The 24,657-nt window shown below is 41.2% G+C and overlaps 1 protein-coding gene across 6 annotated transcripts in view; it reads right to left on the bottom strand.

Moving 5' to 3' along the window:
• ARHGAP6 (Rho GTPase activating protein 6) overlaps positions 1–24,657 on the bottom strand; it is a 339,711-nt gene that overhangs the window by 52,637 nt on the left and 262,417 nt on the right. For all 6 annotated transcript variants that reach the window (XM_069770410.1, XM_069770404.1, XM_069770408.1 and 3 more), the window contains one exon: positions 15,608–15,767. In XM_069770410.1, the coding sequence (XP_069626511.1) occupies positions 15,608–15,767 (160 nt within the window). The remainder of the gene's footprint in view (positions 1–15,607; positions 15,768–24,657) is intronic.

Genomic DNA, 24,657 nt, shown 5'->3' with positions numbered 1-24,657 from the left:
ACAACAAACCCCAAACAAAGTGGGCCAAAGGGTAACTTGCTATACACTTTTCTCCAGAAAGGTCTTTTGATGGAGCACATGCCTCGTGTCAATGCTGGAAGTAAAAAATGTCTCCAGGTGTACTGAAATTGGAGGGAACCACTCCTTCTATACTTCAAGGCAGTATTTGCTATACTGAGACTGATGACAGGATTCACCGAACAGTAATGTGAAGTAGCAGGTGCAAGACAAAATATAGACGCTGTATTTTTTCACATTGTAGCAGTATCTGTAGCATGTCAGGAGTTTCCCTGCACTTAAAAGGTAGGTAAGATCCTAACTTAAACAGATTGTGGTACCTCAGGGACTTTGCTGATGCCCTTCTCTCTACACGGAAGGTACTCAGAAACCACGATGATGGGCAGAGGTTTAAAAGCTTGGAGAAAGACTGAACATCCCCTGCTTTGGGATAACTGACAGTAAAATAGGTCAAAAACTGTCTATGCTACTACATCAAAACAACTACAGTAGTAGAAAATATCTTAGCTGTACTTAAAAAAAAATCAGAACACCAAACCCCAAACAAACAACAAACAGGAGCCTTGATACTGTAGTCTGAGATAGGAAAAATGCAAATAACAGCTCTAAAACTGCCTTTAGTCCACTGGGGGCAGGGGAAAATTGACTGTCTCCAGGCACCGGTTATCTAAATAGTCATTTTATAATATGGAGTGGGGAGAGTAGTTTGATGCCTTTTCTAGTCAAAGTCACTCTTGATTTGATAAGGAGGAGAACTGCCTTTAATTCCCACAGCACGGGGTGGGCTAGGGGCAGATCAGACATTAAATTGCCAGCATTTAGCCGGCACTGAACTTTTTGTGTGTTGGTAAACTGGCTTGCACGCCTGTACTGGCAGGTGAAGCAGCAACCAAGTTTCTTTACATCTCCCTTAGAGCTTTCCCCCAGGGTTGCTCTCGGCATGAGCACGGGTTGAGCTCTTCAAACAAAGAGGAAATTCCCCCAACTCTCTGGAATTCAGGGTACCTGCCGGTGGTCACAGAGGTGGTTCGGGGCATCCAGGTCCTCCCTATCTTCTGACCATCGCTTTGTTGTTATGAACCCTTCATACAAGTCTTTCCTCAGACTTCCACCTTAAAGAAGGAGCTGTGCAAGAAAATAAAACGGCCTTCATAACTTGCTCCCTCCAGGACTAATTAAACTAGTCCACAATATTCCTGCTCAGAGCCTTGATGAAGAAATGAAATGAGAGGGGACCCTTTAGTGCAAGGAAGTGAAATCCGAGTACAGAAGGTCTCTCGCTGGACAGGTTGATGGCCCCAATAATTGAGATGCTCTCCTTTTGAAAAATGACCAATGGATTGTCTTTCTAATAATGTTTCATTGTAATAATTATCTGTCCTCTCTATCATCAATCATCTAACTTACATACTTTTTTTATTAATAAACAAGAACAGGTGTTGAAAACGTAAACCACACAGATAAAAGCCATGATGAGCTCTGCAGAGAACACTTGGGTCAACTTCCTGCACAGAAAGAGTCACATAGACATTTGTCTAATCTATTCTTATAAACCTTCAGCAGGAGATTAGGTCTCCATTAAATCTCGAGGTAGCCTTTTCAGTGTAAAAGCCTAATACAAAGATATATATAGTACCACAGCTCTGATAAAATAAATCAATCTGTAGTCACCTTGTCTTTCCTAATCAGTATTGAGAGACATATCTTACACTTCTGGCACCAACCACAACAACTCCACTGAAACCATGCCTTTGAAGAAACTTTAGAAAGTAACCCTTCAACCTAAGGCAAGAAGAAATCCTCATCAGAAATACTTCCCTAATGCACTTTTGAAAGGAGCAATACACTTAACAGAAATAAACCTGACTTTCAACTGAAATTTAAAAGCTGTACACCCGAAGAATACACATATTAAAGCAAAGCTCTGCCGAAGGAAAGTAGAACATGGAAATTAGTAGGCTGCAATGTCAGTATTCTTAATAAAGGTTCAAAAGCTTCTCACATGGGATATATTTTTTGGTATTTATTCTTTGACTTTGAATGGTAATAAAGCACAAAATCTTAAGTCATTATAGCATCACAACACACTTAGGTGGATTATTTGCAAAGCACAGGACAGCCTAGTTGAGTGTTCAGAAACAAAGGGCCGGTACTACATCAAGTACTAAGGACAGATGTGGCAGAACACAATCAAGAATACCTCTGTTACACTAGTGTTCTCACAAAGATATAGAAAACAAACAAAAAGAATCAAATACACCTAATTTTGCAAAACTGCTTGAGAGCCTCTGTATATGCATTTTGCTTCCTAACACTGGTTCACTCAGGCCATGTGTTTGAACTTTTCAACACAGCCAATGGTCATGAGTAACATTTCAAAACAGAAGCTGAGATTTCCATGTGGCACACTAATACAGCCAAAATACTGAATGTATTTATTCGTACTTACAGTCAATAGCTATTTCAAGTGTGCTATTATGGAAATTACATTGGATAGGAATTTTTGTATGTCTCAGAAGTAATGTCTAAGCTCAACAGGACTGCATATCAAATGTATGCATGCAGCAGTCTCCACATCTGGATTTGTAAGAGCAGTACCCTAAACTCACAACAGTCAGCATCTAGATAAGCAACTGCCCTAATAATGAAGACCTCTGGTCATGATTCCGTCTCCAGTAACTGTGTCTCATGACATCTGTATATGGACATGTGGATCATAATATTTCCCTATTTATCTTTGGAGTTTCAGCAAGATCTCTTCCCATCATTGTGATACCCACTGAAAGACTCCTGCCTTTCAGCACTCCTGTTCAATGAGCTCCGCAGCAAAGCATTCCTTCAACATCCATCCCTGTCCCCATTCCCTTCCTCTGCCTTCAAAAAATACACCTACACAACGGGTAGATTCTTGGAAGTTACACAAATCTTTCCTTTAAAGGTGTCGCATTATGCACTGATTTTTCCATGTTCACGTTAATGGTGTCATTGATTTCAGCAAGAAGCTTAGCATTTTCTACTTCTGTTCTGTATTCATACAGCACTGAAGAAAATGCATGCTGCTTCTTGATCAAAGCTCCTAGCTATTTACCAAAATAGAAACTAATTATTAAAAAGGCAAACTTTTTTGTTTGTAGTGAGTAAAAACATTTGCTTTTAAAACTGTTAGCTTGTCTCTAACTGATGGAATAGATATGCTGAATAAAGTCTTCCTGTTGTAAACAGACATGTAAAACCTGCTACGTGATACAAGAAAATCTTGGAAATCAATTTGCTGAGCATTACATACAGTCTTTTATAAAAAACCTGCCTCATAGCAAGATTTTAAAAAGGAACAGATCACTAAAAACTTTCTCAAGTTTTGAAGATAATAATTTATTTCCCCTGTTCTACCATTAGAAAAATTACATTCTTGCAAGCTTCATGTATTTCAATTTTATTCTTGTCTCAGTGGTGGCAAAAAGTCAAATTCAGAAAAAAAAAAATCACAACAAGAAATTTCTACAAATTTCCCTATTGGGAGGGAAAAACCAAAAACAAAACCAAAAAACTTTTTTGGCTTGCTTATCTCCCTGCCTAGAAAAGCTCCTATCACCTTCACTTTGATGAACTCCTGTGTAGCAGAGTGCAAGGCTGCGTGCTCTTACAACCTCTACCCAGCAGCAGCTGAGACTTCTCCCAGCTTAAAACATTAAATCAATTTCATTTTCTTTTTTCCAGACTGAGGAATATTGTTTTTATTTTCCCAGGAGGAAAAATATATCCTCAGAAAAATCCATGTTTCCATGAAAAGTCTGAATTGGGGGGGGGGGGGGGGGGGGGGGGGGGGGAGAAGCTTCCATCTAAAAATCAACAAGATACACAGTTTTCATCTCTGACCAAGTCTGATATGGCAAGCCTGATACAGTATATCCAAGATTTACTAATGTAGTATATAAAGGAGCAGAATTTAGCTCGCAGTTTTGCTTGTCTATAATACAATCTTCATGAACACTGCTATATTGAAAGAAAATCCTTGGACTCACAGGATCATGTTAGAGAGAGTATTTATATGAGAAGAATTGGCAGAGGCTGGCATTAGGATGGGTGGTAATAAGCCTCTTTGCTTAAAAGATATACTGATGCCAACTCAAAAGCATCCAGTCTGTAATCCCATAGCTCCACAAAGTATAGGCTACAGTTTACTTAGATGCCTTCCACTGTTACAACAGCCTACAAAGTATATAACATGTCCAGTGATTAAAAACAACGAGCAGTTTGGAGCCCTCACAAAAATGCAAATCCAGATAAAAATCGTATTCACTCTTGGTGTTAAGGAAAATGAATAATGAAATACAATGGTGAGTAACGTAAGCAAAAAACAGATCCAAAAAACTACTCCCTGCCAAAATAAACAAGAAGCAGAGAACGCGTAACTCTGAATTCCAGTTTTTATTCAGAGCTTAACTGGAATGTATTGGGGGCAAAGTGCACCAATGAACAATAAAAATTCAGAAAGCCCAACTACGTATGTTTTCTTTCATTGCAGGGATGGGCTTGACTCAGCGCTCAGTCTGTAATCACACACTTATCCAGCCCTGCTCCTTCAAATTCACTTTACTAAGGCAAGTTGTACAGAAGACTAATGCTCACTTTTGTGAGCAGACGCACAGTGTCACACACCTGGCGGAACTGGCTAAAAAACTTGCATGCAAAACTGTACAACAGCACATGTTCAAACAGCATAAGCAGTATCTTCCCTTAAATAACCAGACTGCATTTAGGTTTCTAAACCCAACCTTCAATCATATTAATTACAACTAATCGAATGAACTGAAAACTAGATTTGGCAATAATATTAAGGATTACCTTCTCTTTCCCCAAATGTCTCAGTAAGTCTAAAAAAATCAATTCCCTCAGAAAGTGGAACATGTGCTGTAATTACTGAAACTACTGTGTAATGACCACTATGTATGACCTAATTGCTGTTAACAATAAGAAATTGTGTGTATATACATTCTTGTCATAGGTGGCATCAACACAGTAACACAGGAAACAGTCTTCTTAGTAAAGGCAGTTAATCTCTTTTATTACATTTGGTACACTTGCTAAAATAGCTAGGTAACATGTTTATTGTCAGTTCTGGAAAGTGAAGACAAATTCTGCAGCTCACTTTTGGATTTTCTCTCCAAAATATTTGAGAAACATTAAAATAAACCCAAAGGTACAAAGTAAACGTATGCTACACTTGTACCAAAGCGTAAATATACTTTGGCACGTGGTGCATGTGAAAACCAAAACACTACATCAACATAATGTTAAGGTTGTGACCCAAGCCAACAAAAGCAAGATAATTCATCAGAGATGGATGTTCTGGCCTTAGCCCAGCCTACTGCATGTACTACAATCTGTTGCATTTGATCTGTTAATAGTCCTGGGCCAACACATAACCTCAATATTCAATCTTAGATACATCAATCTTGTATTTTGAAGATGAGATTGGAACAAAGACATTTCACCACGTCAATTTGAAGATACAGGACTGAACTCTTGTGCTAACAGTCTTCCTACAAAAAATGAAGTTTGATAGCATCCTTGTAATACTCTACTGAAACATGGGTTAATACTGGGATTCGTTATTATTAATGATAAGAAAAGAATGACATATGAAAAATAAGATACTTCTAGGGTTCTTGCCTGGTAGAACTTCTAAACTGAGTGAGCCCAGGCCTCTCAAATCTGATCTAGTGCACACACAAATAAAAGCTCCCGTATCAACCTTCTCACATCTGAAATTCTGGCCTGAAATAATTTAGGAGGTTAGAACCAAAAATGTCTAATATGTAAAACAATGAGATTCTGTAAAGGTCTGTGCAAAACCTAGATGATATATTCCCCTTGCTGACTGAAATTCTACTCCATCCACGTTAAATTAATATTTACAAACTTTAATATGAGAATTCAACATGAATTTTCATTTCTTTCCCCTTTTTTTGGAGAATAAAAGGGAATACCTAGTTTTCCCCTACCTCAGTGCCTCATAATTGACTAGTCCCACAACTTTCTTCATCGCAAGAACCCTTTCTGATTCCTGGTCCTTCTGAGTCCTTTTAGTATCTTCTCCTTCCCCATCTTCAAGAGTTACTCTGAATGTGTCATCTACTTCAGGATGAACATTAGGATATCAAGAGGCCTCATCAATTCTGCAAGCTTAAACTGATACATCTGCTGATGCTACCTTAAGCTGATAGATCTGCTAAGCTAAGATTAAACACAGCTATAAAATGATCCACTCTTTGAGCACATATACTTCTTATAGGATTCAGGGGATACTTAAATTCACAAATCAGCGGGGCAAGGGGCAGCTCTCTCAAAAGCAGGTCTTTTGATTTCTTGAACCTTTCTGGAACTGAGGGGCAATGATCGTATCAGCCAGGTTTCATCCTGCTGGTCACCACTTCTCCTGTATTGAAAAGCCCCTCAGCGGTTAACCCACCCACAAACATCCTCGGTCTCGCTCACTGTTCCCTTGCCCCCAACTTGTGCTGAGACTAAGTTCTGGTGGCCAAAACCACTGCACAGTTGTCTACATCAAAACAGAGCCTTGATTCATAGCTGGAGCTCTTATGGATGAGTGCAATATAAACACAGGTAGTTGTCCTAGTTGTAACTACTGCAACAACCACCTTTCAGAAGAAAAATAAACGTGCTTCTCTATTTTCTTATTATCAGCCCATGAAAGGCACTTCTTTCCAGTAGGTAATTTCAAACATGCAGCTGCAATGATCAGCTGCAGCTGTATAACAATAGTCTCCAGGCTGATATGTATGAAAATGCTTCACAACTTTTGTTTGATGTCTTAATGAATAATCATAGGCTGCCCCAAGCTTGTCAAAACAAATCAAAACAAAGCTAACACACAAGCAGATATGCGCTCTGTGTGCCTGTTCTCTCTCTTTGGTGTCTGAAGTCAGTTTTAAGTCCGAGTTGCACTCTGCAGGCAATGGCAATACACATGCCTTTACACCACCTTGCTAGTTTAGCCTGGTAACTCTCAGAATCACCACTGTTGTCTGACAATTAACAAGGTGGGGAGAGAAAAAGGGAGCAGTTTGGTCTGTGTGCTCTCAGTTGCTATGCTTGAACCAGTGCACAATCACTGTGCGAGAAAAATGGGTACCAACCAGTACGATTACCTGCGTACTGTTTCTTCTTCCTGCAGAAGCTGAGACTGCGAGGCAGGCAGCCTGTGCTCCCAAAGTGGGAGGCAGCATATGAATCAATAACAAATGCCTACCTACCAACAAAAAGAAAAATAATCCATCACAAGTGGCAACGTGTAGCATGCTTTTATAACACAAATATAAAGCCTCTGAATAGGTTACAGCAATTTTGTGTAAAAGAAGAAAATTGTATCTGCTTCTTCCCCATAATCTATTAAGATCCCTTGCTTCCCCACTGGGCCAATGTCTTCACCCTCTTCCCAAGGGGTTCCTGCCAACGCTCTACCCCAGCCCTAGCAGCCAAGGTTGGGCAAGAATAAGTAGAATGTTTTCTTCTAAAAGTGACCTTGGGCAGTGCTGTGGTAACAAGCACTACTGGTAACACCTCTGCTTTATAAAATTAAAAGCAGTATTAAACAGACATGAGTAGCAATACCTATAACTTGTCAAAGAAATTCAATGGCAGAATATCATATACACTTTTGAGTAGTTGACAGCACCTGCTAAATTGTTTTCTCAGACCCAACTTGAGGCATCAGTTCTTCCCCTTTATCAAGAAGCCCATCTGTATTTGGCTATGGAAGAGGCAAGAGAAAGGAGGATGGAAACTCCCTGGGGGAAATTCCTAGCCCAGAAGACTTGACATGCTTGTAACTCTAAGCCCTCTACTAGCCACAACCCTTCCCCAGAGTTTTAGAGATTACATTTGGTGTGATAACAGCACATGATTTTTCTATTTTGCTGCACAGACACATACATGACATGCTTCTTTTGCATCCCAGGACAATACAATGCAGGCAACTAGATTATTAATGCAGTAATAATGCAGTTTACCTAATTATACCAAGAGGCTTACTGTGCAGCAATGTTGCCTGTGTGGCTACAGCATAGGACAGTATTACCAGTGAGAAACATAACTGAGCGACTTCTGGAACTGCAAGAGATTTATTCATGTGAAAACATCAACTGTTCTCCATTATTCTTTGTCGACACTATCAAGAAAACACGTCCCAACTTGTGCTGTCACAAAGGACAAAGTTACAACAAATAAGAAAATCCATAAAACACAAAACATCGTCGATATATGGGGATTTGAATGTGGCTATTTCTATACAAAGAGGTAGATCAGAAGTCAAAAACTTGCTGCCAAGATTAGAAGCAAAGATGCCAATTCTATCTGAGTTACTAGAGACATGGGCCAAATTTCTGCTTGTCATTGTACAGGAAAACAAATCCATGAGAAAACATATATTGCTCCTACGCTTCTGCACTACCGAGATCAACAAAAGTTCCTCGGGAGTGCGGTACCTATCGTGAACATCAACATCAGGAGAGGTCAAAACTCAGATGAAAAGTCAGGACTTCACCCAACCTATACGAATAAGAAAGATAGCTGGACTCGGCTGACAGTGGCTGTCACACCATTTTAATGACAGCAGAGAGGCCTCTTTCACAGAGGCGAGGAGGAGCTGGCTCTATGGCACATGGCAGCCCCAGGACACACAGTGCTGTAGAGAACTGGGCCTGGAAGATGTACAGATCCTACCCGTTCCTCCTGTATCCACATCCCTGCATTGTCCTTCCCTTCCAACACATGAGTTTTCAAAGAAGAAAACGAGAAATTAGTATATGAGAAATCCAGGCCTAATAGTTCAATCTGGACAATTTTCTAGGTCAAAGAAAAAAGCAGCAAACAGATAGAATTGCAAACTTCTAAATATCTGCTGCATATCCAGTTTGGCCCTTATTTTCACTGAGATGCACTGTCATTTAGCATGAACCACTGTTTACAAGTCTCTGGTCAGCTTACAGTTTGATGAGCTTAATCACATGCTAAATCACCTCTAAGCCAATTTCAAAAAATACTTTTGAGGACTTTCATGGGATGGTCAAGCTTTCTGCAACAATTCAGCTACAGCATGTCCACTTCTCTGAACACTGGTAGTACCTTGTCGTGGTTTAAGCCCAGCTGGTGACAAAGCACCACACAGCCACTTGCTCACTCCTCCTCCCTGGCCATGGTGGGATGAGGAGAAAATATAAAGAAACTCTCGTGGGTTGAGACAAGGACGGGGAAGGATCGCTCACCACTTATGGGCACAGGCAAAAGACAGGCTCAACTTGGGGAAGAAACAACATCAATTTCATTTACTACCAATCAGATCAAAACAAGGATACTGAGAAGTAAAACTGAATCTTAGAACACCTTCCCCCCATCCCTCCCTCCTTCCTACCTCAGCCCCACTCCCGGTTCTCTCTCCCTCCTCCCCCCAGCAATGGGGGCTGGGGTCGGTTCCTCACCCCTGGTCTCTGCTGCTCCTTCCTCCTCAGGGGGAGGAGGACTCCTCCGCAGTCGGTCCTGCTCCGCCATGGGGTGTCTCCCACAGGAGACAGTCCTCCACCAACTTCTCCAGCGTGGGTTCTTTCCCCCGGGCTGCAGTCCTTCAGTCCCAGCCTGCTCCACGGAGCGGCGGCCATCTTGGGGGGCCTCCGCTCCCCTCCAGGGGCTGGGGGGGACAGCCTGCCGCCTCACCGCGGGCTGCGGGGGCATCCCCTCCTGCCTTCCTCCCTGACCTCGGTACCCACAGAGGGGTTCCTCTCCCGTTCCAATCCCCCACTCCCTGCAGGTTTCCCCTCTTAAATCTGCTCTCCCACCCGTGTTTCCACTGTCCCTGAGGGGCTCGGCCTGGGCCAGAGGCGGGTCCGGCTTGGAGCCGGGGGAGCTTCCAGCAGCTTCTCTCAGGAGCCGGCCCTGCGGACCCTACCCTGCTGCCAAAAAAACCCCGCCACACAAACCCAAAACATACGTACATATTTTTCCCACTTCTCGATAGATATTTCCCCAATTTTCACAACAAAAAATCAGTGCCTATAGATGTCTCAGAATATAGGCCCTGCAGATTCAACAGTTTGCAGATAGCATTTATTTTCTAGTGATCCTCTCATCTTCTCTTTTCTTTTTTCCACACTTGTATTTACACAAGCTTCATTACTTCCTAATCATCCCTGTATCTCCCCCTTACTTATCTTCTTAATGAGCAACCACAAAAAGCAGCTCAGCCATTTATATCTGCATGCCCTACTGGTAAATGCACACTTATCTAAGCAATATTCAGAATTACCATTGAGCATTTCTTTTTTTTTTCCTCGTTTATCCTTTCCCTCCACAACTCCTCCAGCCCCGTTCCAAAGCTGGGAACACAGCAGCACATCTTGTTGGGGGCTGGCGAGAACATGAGCAGTCACAGTCTCTTCTTGAATAAAGAGGTCAAAACTGGAACTGTGAGCCCTGGCTCCCTAACTCTCTTCAAGTCCCTAATAATAGGTTCAGATCGTACCTTAAAACCCAGCCAGATGCCCGAGGAGTTGAATTAGGGCTCCAGCCCTAATTCCGTTTGCTCTAACTGATAAAGCCTTGCAGTGCCTACCAGTGCTCCCAAACACAGGCTCAGTGAAGTGGGACAGGACTGGGAAAGAGAGGAAAGTTACAACCATGAGGTATTTAGGAAACCACTCCAAACAAGCTTCATTCAATACCTCTTTTGCTCAAGAGCTACCTGGAGCCTATGAACAGAGGAGAAAAAAAGGAGCTCCTCTCCTGCTTTGATCCTGGTTTTACTTTGAAAAAGCTATCTGACTTGAGTTACCAATTTTTTTTTGTGAAGACATGGTGTAAAAGGCTCATTTCTTTCCTCACTACTTGCATACAAAGACATACACAACTGGAAAGTTGCCAAAATGTATGCACATGTGAAATGAATTTCATCACAGGTCTTTTTTTCCTCCCATTATAAAGAGAAGATTGACTTCCTTGAAATTGAGAAAAACACAGTATATTCTAAACAGCAGCTGTAAAGAAGTTTCACCAGAATCGTACTGTTGTGCCATTCAGAGCATCAGGCAACAAATTAAAAATCTTTCACAGAGTAATTGCGTTGATGGAGAAACTGTGTAATGCTCTGCTCGGAAATTATAGCCTCTTGCAACTTAACACATTAACCCAGAGAGGATAAATGATTCTTGCTATAGTTACTGGTGGCAGATAAGGGAGTGACATGGGAGCTGAGAAAGATGTTGATTGCAGAATCTGAAAGACAGATATGAGGCAGAAAAAACAAGAGAACAAGAAACAAACCTCAAGCATCTCTGTCATACATATAAAAATAGTAAATCTTGATCAATTTGAATTCATTCTAATTGCCTACTGCAGTGCAATCATAGCGTATTTTAAATGACATGCTGGTTAAATAAATTCCTGTGGGAGGTGGTCCCCTCTCTGTGACCACAAGATATTTAACTAAGACATGTCAGTAATGCGCTTCATTAACACTAATGGCTGCAACACAGCGGAGGAGAGGGATTGCATATGAGGTATTACATTCTACTCATTCCTCTGCAAGTGTGGGAATAGCCAGATGTGCCCTAAAAGTGTTAACTAACTGCACTTGCTGTGACAAAGGGGGTTTCTGAGCATGGGAGGACTGAAACGTTATGAAGCAGCAACCAATAAGGCCTGATTGTGATTGTAAAGATAATGATTGTAAAGATAAGGCAGATGCTTCTGTACTCTCACTTAACTTCCATGCAAGCATGTTTGGCACAAACACTTGTTACCCAAGAACAATGAATTTTTACTTTCCACAATACCCGTGCCAGTAAATGTAATTAGTCCAATGCCTGCAGGAAGCAAATGCCCAGCAGGCACGAGTATGTTCTAATGTCATTCACTCACAAGTTTTGAAGAACAGTCAAGGAACCACAAAGAATCCCAACTTTTAAAGCAGCTTTCTATATTTTCTAATCCATTGATTGTCCCACTAACCTCCCAGCTCCTTAATATTTTCATGTGGTATTCTCTGAAGTAGAAGAGAGCTGTAAAGCATATTTTTCTATGCCTGGATGTCTTCAATCCTAGAGAGCTCCTCCAGCTTTCTCAAACAGACAGTATTAGCTCTACGTGTCACGTTTTTTTTAAATAGAAAATGATTAACAGCCTTCGGTCTGTTTTTAACTTGAGGCATAAATGGCTGTAATGGAGTTATGCCCAAAGTGCTCAAGCCAGTTAAACGCAGCAGCCTCACTGCTAAAACTTGAAATTCTCCATTTACACAGTCCTGTGATGTTAGCAAATCAACTGGATGGCTACACAGGTACAGACCCTCTTACCATACATTTTCATTCCACACCATTCAAGAGTGATGGGAACACAAGGTGGACTTCAGAGTGTCTCTGCAAAGGGCCTAAACCAACCTGTAGTAATTTAAGAATACAGTAGATTCTTACTCTCCCACCAAAGCGCCAGCACAGATGTAGCACGATGGAGTGACAGAACAATTATTATTTATACCTATTCCAATATGCCAAAATTGGTGCTAACTTAGAAAAAGGATGGACAGTTAAATACTAGATGTACCTGAATTCTAGCTATTACCTCCATTTCCTTCGACAGATGGTACTACAGTGTTTTAAAACTCAATGGCACTGGCTATTCATTCACCTTGCATACCTTAGAACACAGAAAAATTCTTGATCTGGTCATTCAGAGCAAGTATGCAGATGTGAAATAATTTGCCTTTTCTCAATAATCTCACTGGTACATCTAACCTGAACAGCAGAACTGAATAGTTAATTTATTTCTCATCCAAACTGAAACAAAAGATACATGAAACGATGGGCCCAGCAGTAGAGATGAAATGGGAACCCGGATTCCTGACTTTCTGAAGCTTCTTTTATTTTAAGTAGCTTCACCAAAACTTATATTATTCTTATCTAGTTTTTATGCTTAAAATTACACTTTTCAGATTCAATATATCCAAAATTAATTACTCATTATATATTTACCTGTGTATATACATGCTGTGAAAATAAAAACTGTGTGTGATCCAAACCTGAAAGATTCAACAGATCCTAGTCTGCAAGCCCTGGCAGCACTGTGCCAAGTTGCCTGTGACTCCAAAGGATCTTGCAGAGGAAAGGTGGGTTGACTGGGAAGAGACCCTGGTTTTCACAGCTGGTTGGCCTTTCATGGCAGTCCCAGCAGAAAACAGCAAGGAGAACACAAAAATAGTATTCACTCTCCAAAGCTCAAAGTTTCCCAATATGGCTCAATGTCCAGACAGAAATCAGTGACAAGTGGTGTCCCTCAGGGGTCCGTATTGGGACCAGTACTGTTTAATATCTTCATCACTGACACAGACGATGAGATTGAGCGCACCCTCAGCAAGTTTGCAGATGACACCAAGCTGAGTGGTGCGGTTGACACACCTGAGGGACAGGATGTCACCCAGAGGGACCTGGACAAGCTCAAGAAGTGGGCCCATGTGAACCTCATGAGGTTCAACAAGGCCAAGTGCAAGGTCCTGCACCTGGGTTGGGGCAACCCCCTGTATCAATACAGGCTGGGGGATGAAGGGAGTGAGAGCAGCCCTGCAGAGAAGGACTTGGGGGTACTGGTGGGTGAAAAGCTGGACACGAGCCAGCAATGTGCGCTTGCAGCCCAGAAAGCCAACTGTATCCTGGGCTGTATCACAAGAAGCGTGGCCAGCAGGTCGAGGGAGGTGACTCTGCCCCTCTGCTCTGCTCTGGTGAGACCCCACCTGCAGTTCTGCGTCCAGCTCTGGGGTCCTCAGCACAGGAGAGACAGGGACCTGTTGGAGCGGGTCCAGAGGAGGGACACAAAAACGATCAGAGGGCTGGAACACCTCTGCTATGAGGAAAGGCTGAGAGAGTTGGGGTTGTTCACCCCAGAGAACAGAAGGCTCCAGGGAGACCTTATTGCAGCCTTTCAGTACTTAAAGGGGGCTTATAAGAAAGATGGGGATGAACTTTTTAGCAGGGCCTATTACCATTGGACAAGGGGTAATGGTTTTACACTCAAAGAGGGTAGATTTAGACTAGATATAAGCAAGAAATTTTTTATAGTGAGGGTAGTGAAACACTGGCCCAGGTTGCTCAGAGAGGTGGTACGTGACCCATCCCTGGAAACATTCAGGGTCAGGTTGGACGGGGCTCTGAGCAACCCAGTCTAGTTTAAGGTGTCCCTGCTCATTGCAGGGGAGTTGGACGAGATGACCTTTAAAGGTCCTTTCCAACCCAAACTATTCTATGTTTCTATGAATATGTATACTTTATTGTCTTGGGTGGTATTAGCTCCATATATATATATTCATCTCCCACTGGAACTGCCAGTGGCAGTTCAGACTGCCAGAAAATATTGCGGTGCCCTTAGGTATCCAGTTCCTCCTATGAATGCCCTGTAAAATTGTTTTCATATTGATGGAACAATTTTTGAAGGACCAGGGGCACTGTGGTGGGGCTTGAAGAAGTTGATCATATCCATCTTGCTACAAACTGATGCCCTGCTGTAATTGGTAAGTTGGACTTTGTTGGTTTTGGCAGGAGTTTTCTGCAGATCCTAAAAAGTTGATGACTATGTAAGCCGATGTCTTTCACATTTGTTCTTTTCCACACCATTATTTTCATAGACTGGACAACTTTTTTCTGCTTAACTGTGATTAATTAAAAAACTAGTCCTGTGGCATCACTGCATATGTGCTACCACACAGTACTTCTGCTCATAGCCAAAGGTGAGAATTCAGTGGTCCCTTGTTACTCCTTAAATAAGTATACAACAATTGGAAAGAAACAACAGGAAAACCAGATTTGCAGATGATTGCACAACAGCTATCTTTGCTAGGCTTGATCTCCAGCCTACAGGAAACAATGGAAACTTTCACGTTACTTTTAGTGAGGTTTAGATCTCTTCCACAGTAACCTAAGTACAGGTCTACTACCTGCATGTATCCTGCATTAGGATTCTGATAGCTGAGCTTCTCCTTTTCAATTAATCTCCTGTTCCTTAGGAGTTCAATGTTTTATGCTGAAGATTAACTTGTTTTCTAGGAAATAAGCACCAGTCTAGGAAAACTTGGGTAGGATTCATCTTATTGATGCAGGTGTCTTCACTGTCTGTCTGAACTAGTGATACTTGGCTTCCTCCAGAGCCAATACGATACAGAGTGAAAAAGCCAATTCTATGGCATGATCTGTCTGACCTACACAGACACATACTTTTGGATGTCAGGAAGCGTAAGAAAAGCCTTTTTCTCTCAACTGAATATCAAGACATCCTAGCATGAATAGGTCTGATTTAGATTATCTACCCTGCAGACATCTGTCCTTGATCAGACGATCCCACCCCAGGTGGCCCAAATTGGACGCAGCAGACAAACTTTATTAGTTGTTTTTTATGTAGTTACTATGGTTAAGCAAAAATGAAATAGAAGACAATGTCTGTGGAATAAACAATGTAGTGTTTTCTCCCTTTTATTGCTGCGATATGAAGTCAGTGGCTTAGCAGTCTAAACAGAGACGGTTTATCAAGCCCTTACCTTTAGGGATAGTAATCTGACAGCCCAGGTCACAGTCCTGCTGCAACTGATAAAAAGCCACTTCCTGCAGCCGAGCACGCTCCAGCTCCGAGAGGCTTTGAACGGGAACTGACTTCAGCCGAACGCTGCGCCCTGACATGCTGTTCCAAGTGAAATCACCCTACAGGAAATCAAATGGAAAAATATGAAGCATCATATGATATGCACAGTTTAATAAACAGACCATCTCTTCCACTGCTAGGAAAAGCAACACAGGTCCTCTTTTCTAAAAGGCCATTTTCTTGGACATCTCTAACCTTTCAAATATCTTTGTTTTCCTAAGAGCAGCATTCCTTAAAAGGAGTACAGACAGGCAAAACAAAAAGTCAATTCTGTCTGAAACCATTTAACCAAGTATTGTTGCAAAAACATTAGGATTCCAGTAACCAAAAGCACAAAGCAGGAAAAAAAAGCCCTTGTCTGCTTTTCCCCATTTGCCTTCTTTGTGCAGTACTCTGTCGTCACTTCATTCCTTTCCCCACACCGTCAGTCAGACATGCAGACCTCCACAGGTCCGTGGACAACATGCATCTTATCTCCCTCAACTTGCTAATCCCACTCCACCAGGCTGTTCAGAGAGCACACAGGCAGAGCCCCTTCTCTTTTCTGACACATCCTATCCCCTCCTTATGACGATACTGTGTTTAGACCAAGATTGACTAAAGGACAAGTTGTTTCATGTTTTTGAAGAGCCATAATAACAACGTATGTGTTAAAATTTATACAGGAAAACAACAGGAGATATGCTATGTCTCTGTAAGGTACCAATTATGCTTGGAAAGCAAATCAAAAGCTTTAGCTGTTCTCTCTCCCACCTGTGATAACACATACAAAAAGCTATTCTCTTAGCTAGTATTTAGCTTGGGTGAGAGAAGTAATCATCAGTCAAAGAGAAATGCAAGTACACAGGCAGTTTTTAAGGCTGACAATTAACTTCAAGGAAGAATTTCAGAATTCACCAAAGCATCATCAAAGAGCACATTTTAGCACCACAGGAAGAGAAAGAAGAATTTGTTTTTCATTCTAAGCATGTCAAAAAATAAGCATCAAGCCTGTCATTAGGCCTAACCTGATGCAGCTTTAGAGAATGGAAAAAATCTGATGTACATCAGCTGAGCTGTAATGACAAATCCATCAACTTGCCCTTCACCACAACATGGCACACTTACAATCAATGAACTTCGCTCTCATGTTAAGTGCCCATTTTCAGTTTAAATTTCAGTATCTGTACCTTTACTGCATGCTCATATTTTCATCATTCACTTCTAATTCATCTATTCTGCACACACATCTGCAGTCAAAGGATGCCCATTGACTTTAAAAGACATTGGCTGAAGCTCCTTATTATGAAAATCAGTAAAATTTGACTTTACTTAGTAGTCGTGCATCCTGTTATATGTAAACATCTTTGTGCACACTTCCATGTTTTGCCTGTGTATGTATATATATGTACACACGTAACACCTGTATATACATTTGTGTATACACACATATACACACCTATATATGCATACCTATGACTGTGTGTGTGTACTCACACATACACTAGACAAAAATCATTCACAAATATGCAGCACTATCTAGCAATACAGATCAAAGGAACTACACATTAAACACCATTTCTTATGATGCATGAAGTATGTTTGAGTTCATCAAGGAAGCCTTTTTTCATAGCATTTTTTGTAAGTCATTAGGCAACCATAATAGATAAAGCTGTTACCTCAACGTGAACAATTGCACATCTGTACACTCAGTGCATGTACTATGCTCCATATCTTTCTGGTATTTATATATACATGGGCCACATACGCAAACTTCTGCACTAGCCCAGTATTTGACTACTGGAATTTGTTCCTTCATTTTTTGCCTCTTCATCTCCTTGCTCTTCTAGTGCCTTACTGTTGATTAGCTAGATTTAGTAATCTCAAACTAAAGGTTTGCACGGTGACACAAGACAAGCTGACTAGCCTAACTCAAGCAAAACCAACACCGCAAGAGACACATAAACCTTATTTGCAAAACTGCAAGTAAACATTTACATTTTTTAAAAAAGCTGTTGTCATTTATAGATAAAAGTGATCGAGAACAGAGTCCACAACCAGACAACGTATACTAAGAAACTAATTCCTTTCCAACCCTGATAATGCAAAAGAAACTTTACAAGTACAGAAGTATGCATTTCAATCCTCATGAACATATAATGGACAAAATCTTGTACAGTCAAAATGCTACAGACAGAGAAACACAGGTCTTTATAGTAGAGTTTGGGGGGATTTTATCTTATCTATTTCTCTGAGATAAGCACTTTCATAAACAAAAATATCACCAATATGTCTACCATAAAAAAATTCAGAGATATTTAATTCTGAAACAGGAATGGGAAGCAAAAAGGATACCCATTAGACAATGTTGAGGTAACAGAATATTGAAGACTGTAAATTTTTTAGGACATGTCTTCTTCCCCGTAGAGCACAAAAACGAAGGGGTGCATGGGGCTTTTAGGAATTACCAAAGTAAAATACATATTCCTTAACTGAATGTTGCATGGACATAGGAAGTATTGCTCTTCTTCAGATAAAAATTACCAAGGGCAAATCTAACTCTGGAGGTAACTCCACATCCTCTGCCTTATCTCTGAGGTAGCTCTGTAACTACAAGCAAGCAGTGAGCTGTACCACTGCAATGCTGCAGCTCAACTGTTAGCCCAGCCAAACCAGCTGGAACTCAGAGAGACAGGGCTTGCTAGCTCTGGTACAGCCTTGCATTAATATTCTGCTTTAGGGACCCCAGTAAGCTTCTTTGCACAGAGCCATGCTGCTTTATATGAGTAGAGCATTGGCTCAGGAATCCTACCTAGGCTAATTTTACCTTAATATGGGAGCATCACCTCTTTTTTTTTATAGGGGGTCAAGGGTTTAAAACCAAGCAAAAGAAAGCCCCCCACAAGATTATAAGGGCTATTCCTTCCAACCAGGTTTTTTATTCTGGCAGTCTGCAAGCTCCCAGTATGTCCCTGGCACTTACTGGGCTGGCCCTGACTAGCTAATAACGGTGGGATGCAAGCTCTGCACCTTCCAGCACCAGGACAGGTCACTGAGCAGTGATAAAGAATGTGGAACTACTCTGTCCAGTTGCTGTGCACTGAAGAAGACATTCCTCTTTTACACTGATGGGTTTGATAAAATCTCTGCTAGGTCACATTAACATAGGTTTTTACTATGCTAATAGCACACATGACTAATTAACTAAAATATTTTTGGAAGATCATGTGTTAGGGGCCAGTGGAATCTCCTAATCTGCAAAAAAAGTGAGAAGCTCAAGAAATGTTTCCTTGAAATAGTCTGTTTTATTTGGCAAGTAAATATCACTGTCCTCTATAAGCCAAAACACAGTATTTGATAATTTAAGGTATTCACAGACTCCTACGCTTTGCATGGCACAAGGTCCATTAAAAGCCTCACCTTCCTTCTAAAGCACTGTACAATCTTACATACACCCTGTAAATTACTGCAAAATCAACCAGGCTTGGGAGAGGTCCAGAAAAGTCGAGCTCTCTTGGCGAATGGGTGCTGGCACAATTACATCAGTCACATCTGCCTAAAGCTATTCTCCACTGTGTGGGGCAACCAAAGGAGGAAAAGGGCAGGACAGACTTGGAGAATATTTTCTGTTTCTCTCTCCGTATGAGGCGGCACATTTCATCAGCCTACTTCAACATCAGCCTAACACAGCTCCTTGCAGAAGCTTAAGAGGAGCAGATGATCTTTAAGCACCAAAACAGAGTGACTTGGTCATTGAAGTTCATGCCCTGCATATGTATTCAGACATACATACACAGCTTTTCCTCTGTTATTTAGACTGTAGGATTGTAGGTCAGAATATGAACTCCAACTGGCTCCTTCATCACCAAGATGAAAAAAAACCAAAACAAACAAACAAAAAAACCCCACCACAAAAACAAACAGAGAAGACTGCAAACAGAAATACTGCTCTGGGATAAAGATCAGCCTGATAGGACACAAACTGCTAACTGCAAGGGTCCTTTCATAACTGACTTTTATGAAACCTTAAACCAGATTAAAAGCCTTCTCTGGTTTCTTCTACCAGCCAGTCACTTCTTTTCCCTCTCAAGTCTCCAGCTTCAGCTGCATTTTCTCTCTGGCCCTCCCACTAACATCTAACATCTTTCCTCCACTCAACTGAGCAGTTCATTTATCGGGTAACTAACTAAAATACCAGAGCAGATGACTCAGCAAGGGAGATGACTGGTTAACTCGATCTTGTGCCTTTGAAGAATCTGTCCACTTTACCCATATTTCTCATCCACGGTCATAAGGACATTTTTAATAAGATGCAGACTGCAGCTTTACTAATATTTTTTTGAGCATTTTTTTTAATGGGTTGGATGTTCAGTGCTTAAATTACTCTTAAGCATGCGTAGGCTGTTCTTGTGTACCTGACCTCTTTCTCCTGAGCCTCCAACACACAGACTTTCAGATGTCTTTTAGTGAAGTCTCATTCTTCTGTCCTTTGTACAGTACAGAACCTGGCTGACAACTACTGCAAGGAATCCTGAATGTAGATGCAAATCAACAGGCGATGATTGACCTCTGTTGATCTCTGCAGAGTTTTAAGCCTTGGTGAGTAATGTGGATCGTGCCCAGGGTGGGAAATAAGAATGCACACACACGGTGGTTTTAGATAACACAAATTTTAATGCAAGATGGAGAAAGCAATTTTTATCTTGCTGCATTATTGTTAATGACTTTAGTCCGTACTCATTTAGGTGAATGCCATTATCAGATTAGCTGTCTACTTTTCATTAGTCTTTTGCTCAAATCCATTTGAAACCACTAAGATCAAAACCAATTATGTCTACTTGTTTTTATCCTACCCTAGCAACACTTAGCTATGTGCTCGTATTTAGATGAGTCTCCACTGTAAAAGAATTCATGAAAATTTTATATTGCAAATAACATGGTAAATATAGCATTACAATGTCTTAATTCTGTTTGCTTAATTACTTCTTTAAGCTTCACGAAACCACACATCATTGCCACTTTACAAACCTTTCACTTACCTTGGTAATTTATTTCAACTCCCTCTAAAATTATTTCCAGATTTCTCAGGCATAAACCCTCACAATTTGACTGTCAGTGCAGGTAATCTCTCTCTTCCTCACTTTCCTGGTGATGCTGCTAGTATGAACCAAAACCAGTACTGCAGTGAAAGCCAGTCACTGCAGTGCAGCTAGATACTCTATCGTATGAAATCAGTGTACAGAACACTGCTCCTGACAGGATGAGAAATAAGAAGGGGGAAATAAACCACGTTAAATACCCATTTTAGCTCTATATGCAGTTAAGGACTGAATGTCTAGTCCTTTACCAATGCCGTCCTGGAAAACCACCTGTAGATTAACAAAGAGTTAGGAAACAACTGCATGGTACGAGCGTGCTATTGGCCTGACTGTCTCTGCCACCCAATTTCCAGATGCTCCTCCACAGCCAGCACAGCCAGAGCGGCAGGCAGCACACTGGTTTCCAGCCGGCATTACAAACCTCTGCAGCCCGGGATGCTCTGGCATCTCCAAACACAGCAGGCGTCACACAGCTGCTCCCAAGGGACTGCTAGTACCACAGAAGAAGACACGTCTTTCAGATTAATGAAACGGCATCTAAATACTAAATACAAAGAAGCAAAAGACTTGCTGTGAGACAGTGAAGCGTTCAGAGGAAGATATCTGAACATGGATGCACAAAGCATGGGGCCCCAACAATTAATCTTCATTAAGAAACTGACTTCATTAAGGTCGTTATCTAGGGTGACATCCTGTTCCCCTTGACGTCAGTGGCAAAATTATTAATACAATGTCTCCACTAGGAAAAGAATAAGCACAGCCCAGAAGATCCTGTGTTACAGTTTGGAGCCTTGCACTAAAGTTGCCTTATCTTGTGCTATATTGTACTTATGTGTATTAAATAACGTATGTACAAAAAAGCTGTTAGCTTTGTCAAAGAGATCACGCTTTACAAAACAATCATTTAGATATCAAACTATTTAAATGGCAACTAATATAACCACAGCGTTGCCAAAGACAGACACTTCCTCGCTCCTAGCGAGCCTCCTGTCTCATTCCCAAGGCTGGAAACCCGCGTACTCAGGCTCGGTACTGCAAGAAACCCCTGTGGGACACTGGAAAGCCGGTATTCCCCACAGGGGAGACAGAACTCACATCCACAGCAGAAACACTTCATCTAGCAAGACAGCATGAACCTGTGCCCAGGTAAAGATACACATTTCAGAATATTACAATGATGAGTTCCATTTATCAGGCGGGAAAAAAAAGCCCTTCTAACTTCAGTCTAAGAATAAACAGGGAGCGGAAGAATGAGCATGCTTTTACAGCAGTATTAAAATTGCTAAAATAAAGGGGAAAATATTTCCTGTTCTTCTATGATCAACCTCTCCAAGTTTTCCAAATGCCTTGGGATACAATTTCATGTTTAGAATATTTTAAAAGCATTCTCTTAAAAAAACTGATGTGTAATGGAGATATATTTCATTCCTTTTCTGACATTAACTAATATGAATGATGTACAAAGGTATTGCCTAGCAAATATTCATCCCTAACATAACCACTCTGTACTGAACTTTTTATACATCCTAAAAACAAGCATGCAGAAGTTAGAAAACTCCATGAAAATGCCTCAAAAGACACGTTCAGATTTTCTGAATGTATTACTTCAGCAAATATCAATATTTTTGGAGGAATTTATGCAGAAGAACCACAATCAGAGCCAGAAGGGGCCGAGTACTTTTTCTGGAGGTACCGAAACAGAGAAGACACAACACCTTAAAAGTCTAGATGCAACTGTAAAATTACAGTTGAAGTTTTTTTAGTCATCATGTAAACAGATTTTTGTCAGTAAAAGCGAGTTAAGCCATATTGCAATACTCTGAGTTTTGCTGTGGGTTGAAAGTACAAGCACAGCTGTCATAACCATGACTGCATGCAGTAACAAGCTGAACTGCAATAATTAAACCATCTGAGACCACTGTAATGGGCTATACTACAAAAGCCAGCCTTTTTATCAATCTCAACACAAGAGATCTGGGATAGCCTGGGTTCAGAGGAGAATTCCTATCCCTTTTATCAGTTCGCATACTGTGTATTTTGAAGTGTTGGTCCTATGTTTTTCTGAAGTGTTAAAATAGTTTCCTGCTTCAGCAGGAATAACATGAACTCTGCAAGCTAATGGCAGCTGACCCAAAATCAAATACAATAGCTGCATGAGTATTATTTTTAGTGGCAAAGCTGCCTTAAATAGACCCCACTCTAGCTTCTGCAACCAACATGAACATGCTCCCAACAGCCCTCGGTGTTCAGCTGCTCGTGAAGCCGAACGAGGAACCACAGCCCCCGATACACCGAAGAGTGGCACGTCCTCTCACATCCTCTTGGAGTTTTCCTGTGCCATAAATCATGGAAAAGGTGGGCTCCGTCCCGAGGACAACCTTTGCTGCATACTGCAACCTGCAGTATCCATTCATGCCACAAATGCCATCCAGTCACATTACGCTCTTACTAAATGTAAAGATTTCCAATGAGATTTCGAATATGAAATAGTGCTCCTCCTCCTAAGCCTAATGAGACTCATGTTAAGCATACGAAAACGTAAGGCCAAAACTCTATGTGAAATGCATTTGAACAATTTGGATTACACAAAGATAATCATATGTCCTATTTGTAGCTTTACTGGTCCTGAAGTAGTACATAATACCCCAGTTAAACAATAAGGACCTCTGCTAGCACAGCACAGAAGTTAACCATTTCTGCAACAAATAATAAGTATTAATGTGACTGCAGCCAATGCTTTGAACAGCTAGGAGTGGCATCTATTTCTATTATATTCAGCAGAAAAGAAAAATTACAACATTTTAGAGAGAAGTAAATGATCTACTATTTGAAAGAGCACACACTGTCATTTCCAAGCATGCAAAAATTATATCAGCCTGAGTATTGTATGCAAGGCTAAAAATATACCTTTGAGTACTTTAGTTTACCTCCCAGATTTTAAGCTTTTAAGATACATGTAGATTACATTACCTGACTCGAGCATACTGTCAGAATTTCATCATGAAGTAAAATAAAATAATTAATTCCATGACTCCAAGAACTGGGATTTGACTAATAGTAAAGCCTTTAATTCAATACAAACCCCTATTCTTATTGTTTCAAGCAGTTCAAACCAGCATTTTCTATAAACTGATATTACTTACAGAAAGGGGTTTGGGTCTGAGGAAAATGAGATCTGTTGCACACGTGGAAAATAGCCATTCGGACTGCCTTCATACCAGGTCTGGCTGGAAAACAATTCTAGGGTTTTTTTCTTCTTTGAGGGGGGGAGTTAGCGTGGGTGTGATTTAGTTGATAGGAACAAAATGCAAGACATCTCCAAATATTTACATTTGGAAGCAGAGCGAGAGCTCTGAGTTACCCAGCTAAGACAGAGAGGACTCGGGAAGAGGTCTGTACTACCTGGCGTAGAGCAAGAGCTTGAACCAGCCTTTACTCCACCTCAGGCAAATACCCTAATCAGGAGGCTACTGACTACTGTAGGATCTACCCTCACCACTATATCGAACCTTGCTAGAGATTCCCAGCTCCCTCCAGAATGACCTGCAAACTCATTATCCGAATGCTTGAGCTGACTCGGACACCTCCCACAGTGATTACCCACTCACTCTGTACTGCGGCCGTGCGTGCTCCCTCATGCACGTCCTCTCTTTCACAACCTGGGCTGAAAGAAAAGTGTTGTAGGAACCTTTTTCTTATTTAAGGAATTTTTCTTTGAGTCATGAGCTTATATTGCCAGCCAGCAGCGTTGCAGGTGTTAGCGACACAGAGTACGCGTGCTTCTAGGAGGCAGGGACAGGCACATTTCAAACATGCTGAAAGTAAGAAATTAGCTTTTAGGGATTAGGAGTTCTCACTTCATTCGCTACAC

Source organism: Haliaeetus albicilla, chromosome 25, assembly GCF_947461875.1.
Source record: "Haliaeetus albicilla chromosome 25, bHalAlb1.1, whole genome shotgun sequence".
Taxonomy (NCBI): domain Eukaryota; kingdom Metazoa; phylum Chordata; class Aves; order Accipitriformes; family Accipitridae; genus Haliaeetus; species Haliaeetus albicilla.
This window is presented reverse-complemented; position numbering and strand designations above follow the sequence as displayed.